A 23,816-nucleotide genomic window follows, 5' to 3' on the forward strand; every position below is an offset into this window, starting at 1 on the left:
TTAATGCTGTACTCACTTCAAACAATTTACTTAAGGATTCATGAAAAAAAGCACTTTTAGATTCAACAAATAGATGAATCAAGAATACATACATTTCAATATATGAACTTGTCAGGTTTTAAAGCAGCATTGTCCACTGCATGCAGTCATGGCATATATTTTCTATTCCACCATACAGGGTTCTACCATTTTGAAATTGAAAATAATATGCTGTTAACAGATGATATTTTATTGATATACTTGTGTTACACATTTTTTACGAATCACACATTTTAAACTCCATAAACCATGTCAGAATAACACTTTTTGGTAGGATGATTCACATTTCTATCTCTGAGAAAAAGCTTTGTATATGGGTGTCAGAAAGTTATCAGAAGAAGTAAGACAGCTGGACCTTTTTTCACTATGGGAGGAAAAATTTTTAACAGCATGTAAATATGGTTTTTATGTCTTTTTACTGCATCCCATAAGATGTATGGAGGAGCATTCGCCTTTATTAAAACAACTGTCACAGACATGACCAAAATGTCTCATAGATATTGAAAACACATTTCAGTAATCATGATATGGTTTCTTTAAGTTAACTTACATTTTTGTTCCAACGGAATGAAGCTATTCTTAACCTTGAAAAATGAATTAACTGCCACATTTGTCAATAGTCATTAGAGATCTCACAGTTATGATTAAACATCATTACCCTGCACATTTAGTCATTGAAAGAGCTTAAATTTACTCAGTAGTTTAAAATCACTTGTCTGACACCCATATCAAGACTCAATCAACTGAAAAATATTAGAGACCAAAATATGTACACAAGTCATTCCATAAAGCACACCCTAACTTATAAGAAATAGCACCAATATAATCTAGACTTGCAAATAATGCTGATTATAAAAAAATACAACAGTTACAATGCACATTACTAGAGTTCTTTCCTCATTTGTCCACACTAGAACATTTTTAGTACAATCAATTTACCTACCACAACCAAACCCTACCATAACTGGTAGATTACTTCAAAAAAAGCCAATCAACTCGACCAAGAAACAATATTATGCATGTATGCAACATAAGCAGATCATAAAGTATTGCCAGAGCTACCTAGTATTAGGCCAACAAAACTAAATAAAATATTGTATATACTTGTAACAACTTGGTTAAAAACCTGTCACATATAAACATCTAAGTTTTAAGAGAGCTACCCATTCAATGAGTCAGCATTCCTTTCTTGTATTCAATAAAAAATTTCCCAACATACCTAAAAATGTATTCAAAATGTATATAAATAACTACAAAAGTAAAAAACTTTGAAGTTACTTTCAGGCTTGAATTGAAAGTAGCTTAGCACAAAGTTGACCATACCCTAAGCTCTCTATTATAATGTGCGGATCATCATTTGCCTTCATTCAGGCACTTCAAAACTTCTATTATAATCCACACTCCTATATGACATGGACGACACTGGCAGAAATTTACATTTGAGCCCATTTCAGCAACCTCCTTCAACAGTCACGCGACTAGGGCAGTGGTGGGTAAATGACCACACTTCAGGAATGAAAGAGGGGAAGCAAGGTTGAGAAAGAAAGTAAATCAAGGATTAGCATGCTTGATGAAGAATACATTTGCAAGGTTTGCTACCGTAATCTTGGCTCCATAGGCCAGAGCAAAGAATACTGGCTGGATTGATTGCTTCTCACTAATATAGAGTATGACTTGGTATGGCAAGGGCATAAACAAATTTAAAAACAATAGGCACCACTGCTCACGGTTGATGTGGTAAGGCAAAATTGAAAGCAATAATGTGAACCTGATAATTTCATATCTACAAAAAGCCTTATTCTTGACTAAGAAGGGAAAATGGAGCAAAAATTAGATATTATGAGAGTACATAAATAATGTTCCAGGGTTTCCTTTTTGAAGATATGGTCATCAAATTACCACAGATTTGCAGTGATATAACTATTTAATGGAAGAATGACCAATACTTAAAATTTTTCACTATCTGAACTAAATTTATCACAACCTAAGTTTCTATGGTTCTGCATATTCAGGCATATAAAATCAATGATATATCTAAGTCAATACAAATTTACTTCAAAAGTGAAAATTGTAATTATTGGTCATTTATTATTTTCCAATTCCACAATATAAAACTTCAAACATGTTTTATTTTATTGAAAAATGGAAAGCATATATCACTAAGAACTTTGATAATATGTGATCACTCAAAATCTGAGACGTATTGTAATGGCTTGCAAATGAATGCCTCAAACAAAAGGAATAAAAAATTGATCCTACCAATGGCTGAACCATCGACCTTTCAGATGGGACTAGGACTCATTATCACTACTCCAATCAGAAGCTAACACTACTCAAAATGAATTGATGGAAGATTTTTCAAAAAAGTAATAGGATAAATTACATTTTCCTGACTCAATACACAAAATAACCTGATTGACATTACAGATTTACTTCATTCCTTAAAGATACACTCTAATATTGTCTGTATTGGCATTTAATATAAAAAATATGAAGAATATTTAATAAATAATGTAATTGCATACAAATAATGCCAATCTCATTCATGGAATATATTACTTCTTAAACTTCAGACTTGAACTGGAAAATCTTATCAACAGATATAATATCTTCAAGTTTCAATGCACATTATATATAATTAATGGGTATGATTGCAAAATGAAAAATAAAATTGTATCCATTATCCATTGGGTAACTACAACTCAATTGGCTCCAGAGTAAATGAATTCATGCAAGATGATAAACAAAGCTGGAATTATGTTTCGTTAAATATTTATGGACTTTGGTAAAGTATACAAACTATGCTATAACTTTTCCATTTTCAAGAAGAGAACCATTTAAATAGCAGCCAAATTTTATCAGGGGATGGTAAGAATTAACCAGAAAATATAGCAGTTTAATAGAAAATATAGGCATTTAATGCACTTTCAATTCCAATGTTGCCTCAGAAAAATCACATATTACTGGTGATGAAATACACAATAGAAAAATAAGAGCTAAAAGCCAAATACAGGGGCAATCTTTACAGAAAGGAAAGATAAAGGAACTCGAATATGAGAAAATGCAAAACAACACGTAAGCGTCAAGAAAATAAGCATGAGACTATTCCATCAAAGAAGTAATAGATGGCATTATGTGCTGATGACCAGTAGCTAATATTTGTGTCTGAAAATGGCATAATTAACTCTATGCTGCCTCAGTCATCACTCTTATTCTACGGTCAAGCCTATTTAGTTGAAGGACTTCTAACAATTTTATGCTGCATTAGAAATAACAAAACAATAGCTTGCAAAATTGTTGTTCCCTAATTAACATCACATGTCTCAAGAACTAATATGCTTCACAAAGATGTCTACATCATAAATGAGTTGGTACCTTTAAAATTATCTAACACCATTGAAAGTTGAATGGAATATGAAGTTCTGAGGGACACTGAATGAAGAGGTGCAAACACTACATACATGAGTAAAATTACCACAGAAATTGAAAATAACTGCATGCAACGTAAATAACCAATGGAGATTCTTCAGCCTCAGAAAAATCTCCAACAATGATTTGACCTTACAGATGTTTCCTTCCACAGAGAAAAACTTACGACTGATTAACTTCATTAAATAAACATTTTAAGATAAATGATGATAATGTGAAGTATACAAAGGAGATGGTCGAATCAACATGATATTATTATAGAAGGATTATAAAATAAACAGAAGTATGAGAATATTTAGTTTCATACTGAATGATGAATCACCAAATCCCATAAATTAAAATTGAAGTAAAGGAATGTCAATTAAATACAGAAAATAAAGAAGTATCGGATTCAAAATATGTTCTAGAAGTAGCTTCAACCAAACAAAGATTTAATCAAGATTTTAGGATTATATCTTTTACAAAGATGCCATTTTTTTTCCAAATAATGACACACAACAATTAAGAATGATAGGTAAAAATAGGTGTACTGTAAAAAATGTTACTGAGATTCAACAAGTACCAAACATTTCATTCTAATGTGTCCCTTAAGTTTTTAAAGACTTTTTGTTATGCAAGCTATTCATTAACAATCTCTGAAGAAGTTCTCATGTATTAAAAATCATATCATACCAATAATTGTCCATTTACTAATAACACAAGAATAGGAAGGAAGGATTATAAATAGAACTATGCAATAACTAGAGAATATGACAAAATAATTTCCCAATACATGATGGGGTACAATTAATTTCATCAAGCTTACACTCATTATTCAAATTAAATAAACCTCAAAAAATAACCGTAGTTAGGATTATACAGTAAAAATGATTCTTAACCACGATAATGTGAGGGAATTAGACAATATAATGCAATACAATTAAAGAAAAGAATATTTCTATGGCAGGCTTTTCCTGAGATGTGGTACAGTTTACAGCAGATGAAAGAATCTTTATATAAAATACAATGGACAAATCTGCATAAATCTGTAAATTGACTGTCATGCAAAATATAATTTTCAGCACAAATATCTTTGCTTGAACCTTTATAAATTTACAATTAGGCCAAATACAAAACCTATCATGAGTTCTATAAGAGATTCACAAATCAGTCACATATATCAGTCAGAGGAAATTTCACATGATTATAAAGAGCCATTCATTAAAATTTCATTATTTCAAATAATAAAGGTGGCACGATAAGGCTAAAAACGGAATGTTCCAATGCATTATTAGAAACAGAGAAACCTCAATATTACTCAAAAATGATGCAAGTATTTTAAATTACCAATATTTAATGAATTTGGACAACCATTAATGATTGGATTTTAACGAAGAGCCATATAACAGCTTGAAGAGTAACCCCACAAATAAGCAAACATCTTTTTGCAAAGGTATTAAGCCTGTACACCTCGATAAATTATAAACACGAGGAAATTACCAAACAAATGTAAGATACAGATAATAAATGGGTTATCTATCATAGGAAAATTACATATGTACCAAATTCATGTGTACAATGACAACACAAAAGCAATTAACAATTTAACAAAACCTTATATTGATATTGATGAGTATTGCACTGCATATGAATTTAGGCCATACACTCTGTGGTTTCATCCGCATGCGATTGCATTTATATATAAATATATCTCTCACAACAAAAATAATATTCATAATTTCCAAAAATATAACAAAAACTAGGTCATGTATTCACGACCAGGAAATATTGATATTTGGGTATATTGGACACTTAATTCATAATTTTGCCAGAACAAATTCATTATTACCATATTTTTTTAACATTGAGATGATTCCAGCCAACACGCAAGAAATGACTGTTAAAGAATTGGTAAATTATTTTACACCACATATTGACACATCAATGTAAAATACTATGAATGTGAAGACATGATAGCTTATGACATACACATTGCTTTATGATTTATAACGTCATTATAATCATTACCATCAGCAGAACAAATGGGATTAATCAAGAGAACAATATTGTATGCCATTTCCAAAAACATGTTTCAGTAAATGTTCTATCAAACATGATAATATCCCAAATGGCTGGATGTTATTCATATCTTCAAATGCTTCAAATCAAGGAATCATGGAAGCCATGAGGTCAGGTAGTGAATACTTTCAAACATTGTATGTTGATACTCACAGAGGTCCCAAATATTAACTATAGCAATTCCTTTAACTGCATGGAAGAAAACTTTTCTATTACAAACATCTCATCCTATAAGTTTAATTATCAAAATTTGTACATTTATTCAGTTTATAGATTTACTGCGTAGAATAAATAACTTTCACAGCATTACGTACACTTATTCAATACCTAAACTTGAATTTCAGTTAAACTTTTAGGGTCACAGAAAAATCCATTGTAATGGGAAACTTTTACCCTTAAAATGCAAATAAAATTCCAGCTCACCATTCAGATTATTTGAGAATATGAATATGTACCTGATTGCTATTTCCAGCAGTCTTCTTTCCCATTCAGACAAAAAATTGCAATTTTGGGCAATGACTCAAAGCATTTTAATACTCCTGAATGATGTCCAGAAAAATCCATTTAAAGTAATGTATAAAACAATACATGCTGTAATATCATAGTATCCTACATACAAAATTTACAATGTGTATTAAAATATTATCAATGGGCCAAAATCCAGCTCATTCCAAACCTGGCTCAGCATTTCTATTTCCAAATATAACATCTGTATTTTATGGTATTTCGATTGCCACAGTTTTAAGTATGCTCATAAATGCAGCCAATATTAAATAATTACTCATTGATATTAGCAGAAAATTTTATGAATACCTACTTCATCTATGCACCTGCCTTCTACAAACCTAACAATAATAAATCCTGATATACAAATGCAACTGCCTGTGTCACAAACCTAACAATAATAAATCCTGATTTATAAATAAAAATTGAGTATTAATGATTTCTTGATAATAATCAATTACCATTTAACAAATAAAGAGTTGCCAATGGATATAATTAAAGATCTATTACATGCCATTTTAATGGAATTGAGCCAAATCAAATTTAGTGAAGTTTCTTCAACTATACATCTAAATCAATTTTCCAGCAAATGAATTTCCCTAAAACGCACAAAAGGCTACAGAGCAACACACTTTTCTGGAATTTGTACAGAAGCAGAGTGCTTCCATGAGTTCTTAAATGCAAATCACACGAAGAGAAAAAAAAAGAACTTAAACACAATATGAAGTAACATTAAAAACATATAGTAAAGTTTTGAAGTGACATAATGGCACATGCTATCAGTTTAATGTATGTATAAAATTTTAATATCAAATGCTAATATCATTCAAATTGATTTCTTAATTTCCTCTTACAAAGAATTGTTAGATCGGCCATCAGTTACTCTCTTGGAAATAGAAGGATACAACAAGGAAGTCGCATTATCATTCATGTTCAATCGGTTACCAAGAGGCAATGGACTTCTAGGACTACTTGAAAAGTCACCAGTTCCTCCTCTTGCTCTTTTGACCCTATTCCGCTCTTCCCGGATAATTATTTCGTTGGTGAGATAGGCTTCGCGCTGAATTTCATCACGAAGCTTTCGTGGCATATCTGGAATTATCCACTGGACTGCCATTGTGACTAGAGACACCACATTCTGAAAAATCAATTGAAGCAGTTAATTCAAATTAAACGCTTGTGTTTTACGTCAACAGAAATGATTAAGGGAAGAACACACACAATCCGAGAGCAGGCTTACTCATGAGGTTGTCTCAGAGCATTACATGAAAATTCAAAATTAGATGCTCGAGAGAATGATTGAAAGTAAATGTAGTAAGATTTAGGCTTGATTCATTTATAACCTTTCAATGTTTTCACTTACTTCCTTTGCCAAATGGCAATTTCAATTTTGACTCTATTATTAGAAACAATAGCCATTTCAAAATTTCTTAATGCATACACATACTATATTGTTATGACACACGTGTGTGCAAATATTTTCTGGCACTTTATTGTGCTTCACAGCACATTAGCTAGATACATACGAACCCTTCATGACATTTCCCTCCCAGAGTAGGCAAAGCCGAAAGAAAATCGATTTTCAATTTATTTATATTATATTAAAATATATTTATAGTTTAACATATCTATATAATATTAAAAAAACAAACTCCCTTTACAACTGATTTCATTCCTCTCAACTTCTGTATCACCCTCAGTCCCTCATTAGCACTAAATTGTGGTCACTCGAGATATCTGCCCCTGGATAGCTTTCGCCGTCCTTTGATTCCAGAATCTTTGCTTCACAAGTATGCAGTCAATTTGGTATCTTCTTAGATCATCTGTCATTTTATATGTGTATTTTCTTCATGGGTGGCCCTGAAATTGTGTGTTTGCCACAACTAATGTGGGTTGAAAGCATTCTTCTCTTTCATTTTGTTTCTATACTCCTTATTTTCCTTCTTGGCTTCCTAAAATGATTGCATTTCAGTCTTCAAGTATAATTACATTTTTTTCTATATTTAAATTTTTTCTACTTTGGCGATATTGTCATACTCCTCCGCTTTGTCATTATGAAATTTGTAAGTATGTAAACTTGGACCACAATGGTATCAGTGGGTGTCATAGTTAACTTTATAATAATGATTCTTCCATTGTATAGTAGGGAGTTCTCAAATCGTATTGCAGCACTCTTCCACAGTATTTGAATTACCTATGTATTCTTTAACCTCCAACATGCCCATAGCGACTGGATATTCTAGTTTCAATCCTAAGTTGACTGACACAATTGATTGATGCACTATCTCAAGCAGACTACTCCTGGACATTTGGATTGAAACTAGTTTACCTCCAAAATCTTTAACTTTAGAGGGGTGCAGCATGACTGCTATTTTAATGGATAAAAAAAGAGAAAATTGAACTAGATCCATCTGCTATGGTAGCTAGTGCGTGCCCCCAGTATATCTTGAATGGATTGTATATTTTTAAGAGAGAGCACTAAGAGAACATATTCTCACATGATGTTCATTACATGTAAGGACAGTCTGAAATTTTACTTTGGCCAATCCAATTTTTATAACTGTATTTCTCTGAGAAAGATGCACACCTGAGTAATATAAATGGTGAAATTTCAATGAAATTTTTGAACTTCATTCATATCATATTTTGGTATGCATTTTTTTATCAAATCAAAACTTGGAATATTAATCACTAAAAAACGATGAACTTATTTATTCCATGATGACTTTTAGGTTATTCCAACCCCTAATCACAAAACAGATGACCTATTAGTGAGGGTTGGTAAAGAGAAAGGGAATATAAACAATGCCAGTTCCATCATGTTTAGAAAGAAAGAAATATAGAATTAGATTTTTATCATTATTTGCATGCATTTATTTTCTGTCAATACCTACACTCTCCACAATAACTGATTTGGAATAACTATTCTCTTAAATGCAATGTGTGATTCTCGAAATTAAATATCACAGTTGCTACATCTTTTAGGTTAGAACATTTCATTGGTAAAGAAAGCAAAATACATAACCACGACAGACATATACATACACTGCAACTCTCGTGGTTCATATACCTTTTACCTGAAGATGACTAAGTCAAAATGCTCACCTCTATTAAAAATTTTTTCTGCCAAAAAGTGCAAAATTCTTAATTTTTAATATGACTTTTAAGTTCATCATTTCAGAAACGGAGCAAACATGGCATTTTGAAATACACTACAACGCAGCAATGTTTATCAAAAAACTTAGCATAATTTAATATAATGCCAAAGATCTGCATTTACGAAGTAAAAATTATTGAAGAGCTATGACCTGAAATTCAATTCTTATTTTTTTACATAGATTGTGAGAAAAATTCTTATTTAATTATGACATTATATTTTATTATGCATTTCTTACCTGAAAGACAACTACAAAAGCCAGCCTAGCTGCTAGTACATGCCAGTACATTTCAGTTCTTTTGTATTTATGATCAGAATTATAGGGCTCACGATATGACGGGTACCTGCAAAATAAATATTTTAGTGATGCATAATAATATTATACTGATATACATTGATAGTGTAATAGATGATAAAAATTCGTTGTATGCACATAGTACAAGTTTTTTCTGGATTTAAGGAATTTTGTATATACCTCAGAGCTTATGCAATAATAAAAAAAATTCATTCAAGTCATCTGTCAAGTATTATGAATAATTTCTCATCACTTCCTCATAAGATGGAATATTACTGATTACATCCAGATTTCCAATTACCTAATAAATAGTAAATTATTTAAATTACCAATTTTTAAATAAAATCCATTGTCCCGTAAATTCAGAGTATGTATGTGGTTTTTTTTTTTAAATTCAGTATTAGTCCGAAAACAGCGCATTTTGGCCTTTACATCGAACTGTTAACAACGATAACAATAGTCACATTTACAAACACCCAAGCCCTAGATGGAGGGAAACTCACCCAGGCGGGAATCGAACCCGCGACCCTTGGAATGGCAGACGAGGACGTTACCCCGCCGCCACCGGTTTTATAGAGAGGAATTATATAAAATAATAATAGAATCTTATGCTCAAATCTGATATACTGTTATGACCCTTCCAAATTCTCTCACATTAAAAGCACACCCATACATATAGAACACCAACTGTTAGAAAACCTGCTGGCTCACACAGCACACCTATTTACTTTTCTGATGCATGATTATCTACAACATATATCAGTTAAGAACAGGATGGAAAAAATACTTTAACAAATCACTTAAAAAAAAGCACACTGTCCTGAAATCTTCCAAATGCTGGATGGCTAATTGTTTCCTGATAGTTAGGTATTTTATCCTCTTCGGTAGATTTTTCTGACCTAAAGGTACCATTAGGAATTGTGACAAGCTAAGCATTAAACAGTTAAGAATGAATAAATGAGGCATGCTCAAAAAGGAAGGGCTGCCCTCTTACATTTAAATACTGGCGGGTCAGAACAAAGTTGTAAGCATGCAGCTCCATCTATTGATTGTTTCCTAAGCCACAGACTTGATTCAATAGTCGTTAGCCGGAAGGGTGAATGCAGATAACAGTCTCCACAAAAATCGCTACTCATGGAAGCTGCGAACTCAGTGCTACGATTTGATATTTGTGTGCAGAAGGATCATCAGCTACCCAAATTTATTAGGAGTTGCGCTTAGCTTATGGGCCTATATAAATGAGTGAAGGTAGGTCAGACAATAATTTTGAAACCTCAAAAATGGCCTCTTGAATGTACATGATGAAGAGTGGAGTGGCAGGCCCAGAATCCAGACCAATGAAATAGCCCAAGAAGTAGACCAAAAACTGCGATCTAATTGATGATTGACAGTTAGCGCTCTGGCAGATAAATTTCCTTTCATTGGGTGCATCACTATTTAGATGGTTGTTATGCTAAAGCTTGAATATAACAAATTATGCTCGAGGTGAGTACCAAAAATGCTTACCGACCAATACAAAATGAATGAGCAAAGAATGAGTGGACGAGCATTTTTGGACTGCTATCCCTGGTCCTGACGTTGCAACTAACAAATATTCCCTCTTCTTTCCCTCGGATGAATTGTAAACTTCTATGCTGAGAGATTAAAGAAACTGATACAGTGTTATGATAAGTGCTTAGAAGTGAATTGAGATAATGAAGAAAAGTGAAGAAGGTTCATTGTAAACTATGAGGGTAATCTCAAAAGTATCCGACCCAACAAAGAAAACACAAAAATTTTGGAAAAAAATGTATTTATTTTTCAACATCATCTCCTTTCAGCTCTGTACACTTTTCCCAGCAATGTTAAATAAGTTCGATACCCTTTCTATAATAACAACTGTCTTGCTCCTCAAAATATCCATTAACTGCCAACATCACTTCTTCACAGAAAATCTTTGACCACCGATCCATTTTTTTAAGTTTGTGAACAGAAAATAATCTGAGGTGGCTAAATCTGCCGAATAGGGTTCATGAGGTAGCAATTCAAACTTGAATTCAAGAATTTTGGCCATTGCAATAATGGATTTGTGAGTGGGTGCATTGTCTTGATGAAACAACACTTTCTTCTTAACCAAAGGAGGCTGCTTTTGCTGGATTTCTTTGCTCAAAACTTGTAATAAGTTCACATAATAATCGCCATTGATAGTTTTTCCTTTTTCAAGATAGTAAATGAAAATTATCCCATGCGCATCCCAAAAAACCGACACCATGACCTTGCCTGCAGATCAAATGGTCTTTGCCTTCTTTGGAGCCGGTTCTCTCTTTGGTATCCATTGTTTTCATTGCTCTTTTGTCTCGGGTGTGAAGTAATGGACCCATGTTTCATCCATGGTTAGGAAACGGCACAAAAATTCTGCTTTGTTGCAGTGAAACATTGCTGAACACTAAACTGAAACATCTTCACTACACTGGTTTTGCTCGAGCGTGAGCAAATGCGGCACCCATCTTGCACACAGCTTTCTCATGTCCAAATTTTCAGTTAATATGCCATGTACCGCACTTTTTGAAATTGAAGCGCCTACTATGTCTCCTAGCTCGCACACTTTCAGTTGACGATCATCCAGTATAACTATTTGGATTTTCTTCACCGCAATAAGTCGTCACCTCATTTGGTTGACCAATGCGATGCTCATCTTGACAGCTCGTACGGCCTTGTTTACACTCTACTACCCAATATTTTACTATTCTAAGCGAAGAAGCAGACTCACCTAGAGTAGAATCCAGTTCTGCTTTTACATTGGTTAGGCTGAGGCCTTTCAAATAAAAGTATTGTACCACATAATGATGACCAATTTTCTCAATTTTCACAAATTTACTGAATACGTTCACTGTTGATGGCAGCCAAACAAATACTAAGCAACATGGCATCTTCAAACTTGAAACATATGCTTTATAGATTGCATACTTCCTAATTAAGTGATATTTTTCAAATAACTACCGCCATCTCTAGGTAATGCCAGGTACTTCTGGGCCTTCCCATGTAAAACTGTACATAAAAAATTTTCCTAACACATATTTTTTATGACCAAGAGGTCCATACTTTTCAATTATGCCTCATACAATATACAAGTGAAGTATGAATGCACTCCCTTACCAATCGCATCCAAACAACAATTGCAAGATCCCATTATTTTTAATCAACCATTATAGAAAAGATTTGACAGGAATGGTAGAGAAAGACAAATGGTTATTGGGAGAAATTGAAAAAAGGCAGTTGATGCAGGTGATACTGAGAGGTGATGAAGAGATGATACAGAAGACTGTAAAAGAGGAGAGAATGCTTGGAAAGTGATTTAGAACTATACTAAACAGCCGGATTTTGTAATATACAGTAAGGGGTTGAATAATATTTTGTGGCATGTTAGTTGGGGGTTAGTACTAGAGCAGTATGTAGGGTTCAGCTCCATCAAAATCCTACCCTAACATGGTAGACTATTGCTAATAATAATAAAAATGAAGTGTCTACTTTTGTGTCTGAGCAGAAGTTAAGATTTCCAAATACTTGAATTACAAATAAGCATTAAAGGTAAACACAAACTATAATGGATGTCAACTGATAGGACGTATGAGAGGCATGAGTGGTTTACTTACAAGAAACCAGAACACTTACACAGGGATTGCTGATTTTATAACAGGGAACACTATTATTCAAACAGCTAAAACTGTGTGCAGTAAAGAGTAAAGCAGTCCTCTAGTGATGAATAGCTATATCACATAACAGAGAAATTGCAACGGAAATTCTCAAACCAACTCATCCCTTGTTATTTGATATGGAGACTAAGCAATATATAATACCGTAAGATCAAGAGTCGTGAGCTTTCTCTTAAAAGCAGGCATGCATGATGCCGCAGTAGTAATGAGGCAACTAATGCAGAAGGACATGGTATACAATCATGATGAATTGCTTATTTCATAGTTTTCAAGAATGCATTCAATAGAGTGAATTGGGTAGTATTACTGAATGCAGAATTAGAATTACAGAAAATAGGAGTAGATTGGAGGGATAGGTGACTTATCTGCAACCTATACACGCCTCAGACTACACAGGTGCAAGTGACGGCTGGAGAGCTGGGATGGGAAGAGGAGTAAGACAAGAGGTGTTCATCATCACCTATGCTATTCAACTTATATGTGAAGAATATTAAAAGAGGCATGGGAAGAACTGGAGATGGGAATTAAAAGCCATTGGACAATTGATAAAATCAGGTCCGTGGATGATCAAGATTTAGTCAGCCAGGCAGCCAAGGAGTTAAAACTATTGCTGAGTACATGAGAAAAAAAGGGTGGTATGCATGGGATGTGAATCAATGCAAGCAAAACCAAGGTTATCATTTTTTCTAGAAGGAGAGAGGCAAAGTTAAACATCAAAATAAAAGAGGAAAAACTAGAGCAGGTGGAACAATTTATCTATCTCGAAAGTGATCTGGACCCAGATAGTCAGTGCAATATTGACGTAACCACAGTCATCAGCCCAAAAGTCAGCTTTATAGGTGAAGCTTCAGCTCAACTAGTACTAAGCCCAATGGTCTTTAAAATTCACACATCAGGGATGGGGGAGCAGTCCCTTTCTCTGTGCCACCTTAGGTTTGATCTGGTACCCAAAAAACACACCGCTTGGGTGAAGCTGAGGGTGCTCAGAGGCATCTCCCAGAATCTGACATCAGCCCTCTAGTCAATAGCCCAGTGAACTACCCACTGCACTAACACATCAGTGTGGATATAAGATAAACTAAATTTGACAAAGAATCTTTTACCAGGAGGGATTTTATGACTAAGATTTTAAGAAAAGAATCACTCAAACTTTAATGTGTAGCATGGTTTTGTAAAGCACAGACACTTAGTGGCTGAAGCAAGATAAGGTGTGTGAATTGGAGGCGTTTGATATGTAGATGTGGAGAAGGATGGAAAAGGTGAAATGGACAGAAATAAAAACAAAACAAGTGCTAGAAAGAGTTAGGAAAGAGGGAGGATTGTGGGCAGGAATCAAAAGAAGGTAGGAAAGGTGGATGCTGTAAATCATGATCAATAATAAAGAGAATAAAACTTATCATTACATTAACTTTGTCCTCTATTCATCCTTTTAAGGTCACCATTCATAACATTGAACATTTCGAAAATCAACAAAAATAGTTACGAACTCAATTTAAAGAGATTTGTTTTATAGCATAAGCTTGCATTGCTATATGTATTCTCTACATTTAATACTGACAAGATCATTGCAATTTGAAAGAAAAAAAATGCTTGGGAATACCTGCAAATGTCAACATCAAAGGAAGGATTCTGTGGACCCACTTCAGGAGGAAAATCTGATGTGTTGAAATAAGAAAGAGTATGATTCAGGTAACCGTGAAGAGATCCTTTTTCCTCACTGACCGTCAGTGCATACACAATTTTTGGCACAAAATTAGAGGTGAAGGCAATGATTAAACCCTGAAAGAGGAAATGAATGTTTACATTGTTCATAACTGATAAAAAAAATTGTTAGACAAAAATGATGACGTAAAAAAGAATGCTAATTGACTTTATCATGAAATTTCCTAAAATTCATGCTAACTGACATTTATAAATAAATGGATGAAGCTTGAAGCTAAAAAACAAGCCAATGGAAACCCTCATTAATACTGCATGGTTTAATTTCTGTACAGGCAATATTTATTCAAATGTCTTATAACTTCCTCAGAATATACAAAAACACCTCAACAAGAAACACTTCTGAAGGTGACAGGATGGGATTTTTTCTTCTAAGAACATATGCTTCGAAATCCTAACTTGAATCACAACTACTTTTACCATCATCTTTGGAAACACTTTCTAATTAGCTGTATATTTGCAGGCAAAATTTGTGGAAACTCCCCATACTGGAGAGAAATGATAACTAACACTTGTGGTTTCCACTATAATATTTTTATTCACATAATCCATGTTTCAACACTCATTTCTTTAAACACCAGAAAATGAAATGAAGCACTGAAACCCAAACCATTGAATAAAAATAGTACAGTGGAAATTACATGTTTTAATTACCATTTCTCTCTCATACTTTCTAATTAGGATTGACAATGCAAACATTTCATCGAGCACTTTCATCCAGAAAAGTGCTTAGTTGCAACACACATCCTTTATGATATAATATTTTAAATATTAATGCATGCAGACAGAAATGAGGTTCTTTTTAAAGTCAATTGAATTTGGTGTAACTTTGTGGAACTCTTTCATATTTAAATGGAAATAAAGTTACACACATAATTTAAACTCCTTTGCCTACCATTTGCATGACACCCAGAAAATAGTAGTTTATTCTCCTTTCAAAAGTCAATTTTCATAAAACCTATAAAATTTCACAGACACAAATCAAGTTTTCAACAATATCATAGGAAATTCAATATATTTTTCAATTCGGATTAAATCAATGCTCTTTCTTTATATTTAATGAATTTATGACTTGTATGGAATTCTGCAAAACAGAGATAAATATAACAATAATATATTAGGACAGGATTACCCATCAAAAACCAATGATACTATGTCCATTAGAATACTGGACCAGAGCTTAATGCACAGATGCAGTAATTTCTCTATCATCCCAATTCTTATTCCAGGTACAGAATAACTTTCTCTTGCTTTTCAGTTAAAACAGAGGATAGGGAAAAGGGTTTAAATGAGCACAATTTCAGGATTCAGAGAGAAAATGTTGAATATTAAAACACACACAGTAAACTAAATAGGAGTGAAGAATATTGCACATTTAATAAATAAAAAAGTATCTATTTATGAAAATGAAATTTAGGTATAATTAAAACCAAAATTATCTTACATTAGTGATTACTGCAACTTTTCCTAATATTTCCAAAATATGAAACCAAACCCCGATGTCACGAACACGCCTAGGAACAGGTCGACGATAGAACGTAAGGAACTTTTTAGCATCTAGTCTCATTTCAAAAACATTGTTTAACAATGCGAAAAAGGGTGCCAGAGGAAATGCTGCCACAAATATTGTTACAAATCCATACTGAAGAACTGAAAAATATAAAATGTAAAAATAAACACACAAGTATGAACAAATGTCACTTCCAAAAACATGACAGAATTCTCACTCACTTAATACCACAGTGTACCAACATTAATGACTATACCCTACATTAAGATATTCATTACAATGAGAGTTTAAAGAAGCACAGCATGCTGGCATTTTGATTTCTATTATAAAAAATATGATCACTTAAAAACTCATTACATTGTTAACAGAAATGTTTATTGTGGAAATTTTATCAATGGTAGACATCCCTGAAAAGTCATGACTGTCAGAACTGCCAGCTTACTCTTTCTTCTGCTACTGCTAACTAGTTTCTCCACTGCTGGGCACAAATTACCTTAGCTGTCAGTTACCCATAATAATATAATAATAATACATTTACTTGCCCAGAGATTTGTTGCATATTTATACATACACATTTATAGGACACGTCAGATATAAATTTCACAATTTTAGAAGTAATACAATACATGTGTGTATACACACACACACCAATACACTAGTATAATTACATATTAACTGTTTAAGCCGCAATTGATGCGTAGCACCAATTTTAGGTATTCATTTACAGAATAGAACATATATTTTTTAATAGGCTGAACAGCTTTTTCTTGAAAATAGGTACTCTGGTTTCATATTTGATTTCATGGGGAAATTTATTGAATAACCTTAAGCCCATGAGCAGTAATGTAATGGCTGGTGCAGGTCATTGCAGGTATAGTGACCATGGTAATTGTGGTTGGACTTGTAAGGAGAAATATTACCCTTTGCATGCAAGATGACATTAAATATATATATGCAAGGACCAAGTCTCTTGAAGCCAAGAGGTTTACATGGTGCATTGCAAGGAGCATTGCTCATAATACGTATCATCCGCTTTTACACAACTACTGCCAGTGCTGGACTGGATATAATAACCTAAAATTTGTTTTTAATGCTTGAAATGTTTGCACTCTCCAACGTTAAAATTTTCAAATAGGTGAAATGGATGGTAAGGGATTGTTCAAGTGTTAATTATTGCTTAAATTGACTCCACGAACGTTCACATCCCATACTAACATGAACGTCAATAAACATTCGTGGATTGTTTAGTAACTTTTTAGAAAATCCAATAGATGCAGTTTTGGAAAAGGTTTAATTTTAGCAAGCCTCATACCTCACTGCACTGCTCTTAAAGTTTCAGCTATATCCATTACGTGGTTTTGTTTACATAGTCGATTGAAGCAACCAACTTTCATCCAGTTGTTCAATGAATAAAAAGTAAAAAAAATACACTATGGCATACCTAATTCCAAGTACTCATAAAAAAGCCCTCTTGGACCCCATTCCAACAATTTATAGTCATGTGCCCATTGAGTTGATGAGAGTTCTGAACTATAAATATTCTCTCTACTCTCTTCTTTGGGCTGAACTAGACCGGTTTTGGCAGTAAAGGCATTGATTGTTTTCCATACAAATCTGCAATTTAAGAAATAAAAAGTGCTCATAATAATATTCACAGTTGCTAGTATTACATATTTTGGGAAATGTTCATATTGTAAATTTTGAATGCTAGTTGTATATTTTGCAGTGAACACATTTATATTTCACACATTTTTTCAAAAAGGCAGTAATACAATTGGAAATAAATAGTCTACACCAATAATGAATTCACGATCATACAAACAATAAATTGTTACAAGTGACACAACAGAAAACCAATAACAGAATTTAATTTCAAATAAGAACCCAACTCCTAGGCATGTTAATACAAACACAAATTTAACAGTTTAAACTTTTTTATTCATTTTAATTCGAATAAGCTATGAAGCACAGTCAAAATTTTTCAAAAAGTAAAAGAATAATGGGACATTGCTTTCCATAAGTGTGATATACTTATCCCATTGAAATGAACTTGTTGCCTTTCTAAAAATAAGGGTATTGAATCAAAAAATTTGTTTACATTATACAGCATTGATACAGTAACTAATTACATAGGATGAAGAATGATTGTTGACCCACGAACAATGTTTTCCCACTAGGTATAGTAGTTTTCAATTATCTTTGTAACTGGCCCTTTGTGAATATAAAATCATGAGGAATGTTTAACTCTCTTACTCGTGTCATTTAGAGTAGGTACCTCCTGCGAAAACTAGGCTCAACACAGTGTTTTCTTTCCCCTATTTCCAGAATAATTATCCCTTTTATTTACCCATGTAGCATGTAATGCAGGAGACTAACGTAATCTGCAGGGATATTGACTGTTTTTATGCATCTCTTAGTGCCCTCAAAATCTATGTTAAGAGTAATGCCCCATAAAAAACCATCAACAGAGTAATCAACCCGAAGGTCGGTTTGGTAGGTGATGATAGAGTTCACCCAGTACTAAGCGTGACGGCGTGTGAAATTCACACATCAGGGTAGGGGGGCCAGTTCCTTTCCCAGAAAGATCTGGTACCCGAAAAATCACATAGCTCGGGTGGAAGCTGTAGGTGCCCAGAGACTTGCCCGGGAATCGAACCCAGGACCCTCCAGTCAGTAATCCAACACTCTACCCCTGGACTAGCGCGACCCACTAATGCCCCATAAGACCGTTATATTTTTTGCATACCTATTTCATTATTTCTTAATTCAAGTCTGTCTCTCTCTTCTTAACTTTGCCTTATTACCTGGTTTTGTTGCTTATCACAATTTATTATTCTTTATTATTTTGTGTTCAGAACCAATGGGTAGATCTGCTACTAGGTGATAACAGTGCATTGCTATTAATAATTGATAATACTCAACATTGCCATGAGCAATGTATTTCAGATGCTTGTGCTGGTGGAGCCTATAGCTTAAATGTGTACCTTATAAGATTTAAGGGTAGCATGAAGAGTCACTCTTCATGGTTTCCATGAAGAGTGACTCCAAGTTACAGGCCAATGTCACAATAATTAAACAATATGGAGAATTTTGGTTGCCATAATTTTCATGGTGGGGGCCTATCTTAGAAATTAAATGGTTTTCTAAGTGGAAATTTGAAAACTACAGTTTAAACTTTTCACAGTTAAAAGGTGATTATAAAAAGATATCACATTTTACCTGTGATAAACAGGTTGATTTGACAATAAACTGCATACAAATCTACTGTCTTTGCCACTTTGTCTCATAACATTTTCCAAAAATCCTTAATAAGCACTCAAATAAATATCCACCTAAGGAGAGGATGAAATAAATAATTACGATGAAGGGGACAGAGAGATATGGCAGAGAGAAGGTAATATAAAAAATGTGATAGAAAAGGAAGGACGAAGGAAGGAAATCTGGAGATGAGAAGGAGGAAGAGCTTAAAATGGGAAAAGGATAAACATAGAAAAATTACACTAGGGGAATTCAAGGAAACGATGGCAATGGAGGTTTGGCAACATGGCATGCACATCCACAATGTGAACACAACAGAGATCTGGGAGTGACAGAATTTTCGATGAGACTTGACCCTGCTTCCACCACATATTCTCTATTCTTATATTGATGTCTACAGGGAAATAAAACAAGTCTCTGTATCATCACTTTCTCTCATAATTTCAGCTAAGGTATGCTTTTCCGCATTTTTTTATTTACCTAATGATCAAACTGCGCAAAAATGAGGACCAATTATTTGTGGGCAAGGATAAAATTCAAACTTGATGCATAGTTGTGGAGTGGAATAAGCATGAACAAACACAATGATGGAAATAACAAAGCTCCCTTCAAACCACGACTATCAATGTGTTTGCTGCACTGTATCCTGACTGAACTTTATTTTAAGTGAACAAGAAAAATATTATTTGAGAAATATTTGCAAATGCCAGTAGATAATTATTTCAAATTTAAAACATCATTTCATCGATTCACAAAATGACTCAAAAATCAATACCACTTACGGCATAAACATTTCCAATACTGTATTTAGAGCCTGCTTTCCAACCATAATGATTGCTAGCTGCATGCAGAGTTCCATTAGGCATCCACCAGGATTGCACTGCAAGAAATATCAACAATATATAATTGAAGTTTTTAATCTAATAATTAAGACTGATGAACAGCTCAAAAAGTGAGCCAGACTGAGTGACAAATCCCTCAAAAATTTAGAGACAGAAACCTTTAAAGAGGCCATTGAAATTGGGACACAAAATCGACTTAAAGCACAAGATTCACAAAAGTAAATAAGAAAATTTTTATACCAAAATAGTGGGAGGCAAAGATGACTTAATGTGTGTTGTCATAGAAAAGTAGACAAGTTGATAACGGGTGGGTACAATTTTAGTGTGACAGAAAATTCATGAGAAACCAATTTCCATAATTTGCCTACTGTTGATGGAAGTTGTCACAATTTGATTTCAAATCTGAGAGAAGCAAACTTAACTGAGGTACTCTTCACACTGCACTAAGATCAAGTCACTACAATGCAAAAGATATATGAAAGAAAACAGAGGTGAAAACATAAAGGAGTTAGATTGAGATACAACTTCTAATTGACATGATGCGAAATATATCAGCATGAGACTATAAAGAAAATACAAGGAATCAACATCATCAGTGAAGGAGAACGAAATTCACATGCTTTGACTTTCAAATTACATTGCAGCTACAGCAAAGAATCAGGGAGATCTACACAGATCCTTAAAAGCAATGGATACATTGAGGATATTACATGAAAAAACACAGGAAGAAGCAGTATATAATCCTAATACACATATGTGAGATGATGAAGAAAAGTATTGTGCAATAAGGAGAAAAATTATTAGTGTAATTATACACCTAACTCAGTAGCTTTACATGGGATGGAAGGAAGTCAACAGACATATACATAGTATAGTATATAGCTTGGAGTAATAAAGCACTCATGACAAAGTAACTACATACTATGCATAAGAAAATTATAATTATCAACAAGGAAGAAAGAAGCAGTATGTGAAAACATACATGTGGGAAATAGAAATCTGTGCATCAGAGGCATCAACCATTGGAAAAGGAGACCAAGAAGAACAGACACCTTCAAAACATGGTTCAAGAGGTAGATGCTGAAAATGAAATACATTCAGTGAGAAACAAAAATAAGGAAGTCCACAGAAGAACAGAAGAGGAAAAGGCCTTATGCTGCTCTTTATGGCAAAGTAGAAACAAATGGACTATATACACCTAGTGACACTATGGATTTGTTAGGAACATAAAAGAGGGAAAATTGGAAGGTCTCAATGAATAGATCAAAATAGGCAGTATTTACAGGAATGAAAGATTAAAAAGCTTTCAGTATGAAAGTGAAATAGTAGTAAATATGAATATGAGGACTGCTAATCAACCAATCTAAAGATTGAAGATATAATGCATGTGGTTCTAAATTAATCAAGCTAGCATATTTAAAAAAAAATGTATCATCAGTGTATCAGAATTGTATTATCAGTGTATCATTCTTGCATAATGGTTTTCAGTTCAAGTGTCCATTTCAGGAAATTTTACAACAATATGTTGATTCATCTTGTCAAATGAAATGTTAATTATCTCTTGGACTATTACCATGAAAAATATGGAAGGAAATTTATGACAACAAATATAACACCAAAATATTATTCAAACATGATTAAACGGGTAATTGAAATAATAGTTCCCAGTGCTGGCTCCTAATATGACAAACTATTACAAAACTGGGATAATGTAAGAAAAAATATCTTACCTCTTCTTGTCGCAAGTTAAATATCCTGGTGTACTTCTTAGGATAGCCAACATATTGACCTTTTAAGAAAGCAATGTAAAATATTGATGTATAGTAGTTTACGAATTGGAAAAGGTAAATCTTCAAGGTTAAGCTGTCTTCAAACTCTGTTTGGGTACGCAAAAGCTCTAATTCAGTCAGGTACACTGCTAATCTGTCATATACCTGAAATCAGATAACCTTAAGTAATGAATAAGTAATTATGGAAAGGCAAAGAAATAATATGGAATACAATCACATAAAAATCAATTGAACATTCTTTGACACAGCAAAGATTCCTAAATGCATTATCAAAATATGAGTACATGCAATACTCCAACTACAACAAGGACATGCTAGAAAAAAGTTATTTTAAAGTGGCACACTGTTTGACTAATTTAAATTTAAAAATTTGAGCATGAAAACAATTATCATAATAATAATTTTTTGCCTAACATGAAGGTTATGAGGGTCTTCCTACAAAGAATGTTTTTTCTTAGCAACCATGCTAAGTGAAAACCTATCTTTTTTTCATTGATCAACCCACTCTCTCCTCATGTTACCTCATTGTTAGCAAAGTTCCATGGCATTTCATGAATATAAAAACTGAAATGTTCTTTCCATGCGCTAAGTTCTTAGTATGATTCGATTTCTAAATGCAAAAAGTCCTACATAAATGTATAGGCAAATAACATGAATGTACTATGGTAACTTTAAGAGGAAAGAAAGTACAAAAAAATAGTGTTTAATGTTTAAAAAGAGGGAAGATCAGATCTTCCTATTCTGAAGCCCATATTGGATGCTACTCTCTTCTGACATGAACTGAAACTACACATTTGATTAAATTTGTAATGATAGGCACTTCACTCTTGACAAAATGCGTTAATTACTCCCTCAAACTTCAAAATACACATTTACTTAACTTCTTATCATATAGCTTGAATTACAGGAAGTTTAATTACAGGCAGCCCCCTTGACAACTGTCAGGTGAGCACAAATGGAATTGAATGGGAGCAACCTTGACATTTCTCAATTGCTATTTGAGAAACAAGTTTTCGAATCACATTATCACAGTTTGAGTTTAGAAATGGATCTCCCTAGCAAATCCAATACAAAGCAAGCACCATTAATGAAGTTGGATAAATGTAGCCATACTATTCAGATAAACAAATGGTTGGTTATATTGAATTAAAAATATTTGTTCAGTAATATTTTTCTTATAACAGAAAAGACAATTGATTATTGACTGAGAATTGAAGACTATCTAAAATTTTGTTTCTTTACTTCCCAAATGATACAAAATTTATACTATTTACCTTCTGGAAAAACAGAGACAGGATAAAATGTCCCAGGGTGAAGGTATTCTCTCATCATTACAACAGGGGGGAAAACAATAAATCAGCAAGTGAAAGCTAAAGGTTGTAAATGCTCTGATGCATGAGGGGAAAAATTGCGTCATCTGTTACAAACCAGTTATGTCCTCCTCCACAATAATGCAAACCCACAATCAGTTGCCTGGACTCAAACCCTGTTTGAACAATTCAACTGGGATAATTTCGGGAACC

General features: G+C 33.4%; 1 protein-coding gene across 2 annotated transcripts in view; it reads right to left on the bottom strand.

The window, feature by feature from the left end:
- Positions 1-231: 231 nt before the first annotated feature.
- LOC139688336 (anoctamin-1-like) overlaps positions 232-23,816 on the bottom strand; it is a 36,695-nt gene continuing 13,110 nt past the window's right edge. For both annotated transcript variants that reach the window (XM_071585839.1, XM_071585840.1), the window contains exons 10-16: positions 22,234-22,437; positions 20,444-20,541; positions 17,845-18,017; positions 16,338-16,543; positions 14,775-14,953; positions 9,426-9,531; positions 232-7,168 (exon numbers count right to left, since the gene is read on the bottom strand). In XM_071585839.1, coding sequence (XP_071441940.1) covers positions 6,881-7,168; positions 9,426-9,531; positions 14,775-14,953; positions 16,338-16,543; positions 17,845-18,017; positions 20,444-20,541; positions 22,234-22,437 — 1,254 coding nt within the window. In that variant the 3' untranslated portion in view covers positions 232-6,880. The remainder of the gene's footprint in view (positions 7,169-9,425; positions 9,532-14,774; positions 14,954-16,337; positions 16,544-17,844; positions 18,018-20,443; positions 20,542-22,233; positions 22,438-23,816) is intronic.

The sequence above is a fragment of the Hetaerina americana genome, unplaced genomic scaffold, assembly GCF_022747635.1.
Source record: "Hetaerina americana unplaced genomic scaffold, ioHetAmer1.1.p SCAF_2, whole genome shotgun sequence".
Classification (NCBI taxonomy): domain Eukaryota; kingdom Metazoa; phylum Arthropoda; class Insecta; order Odonata; family Calopterygidae; genus Hetaerina; species Hetaerina americana.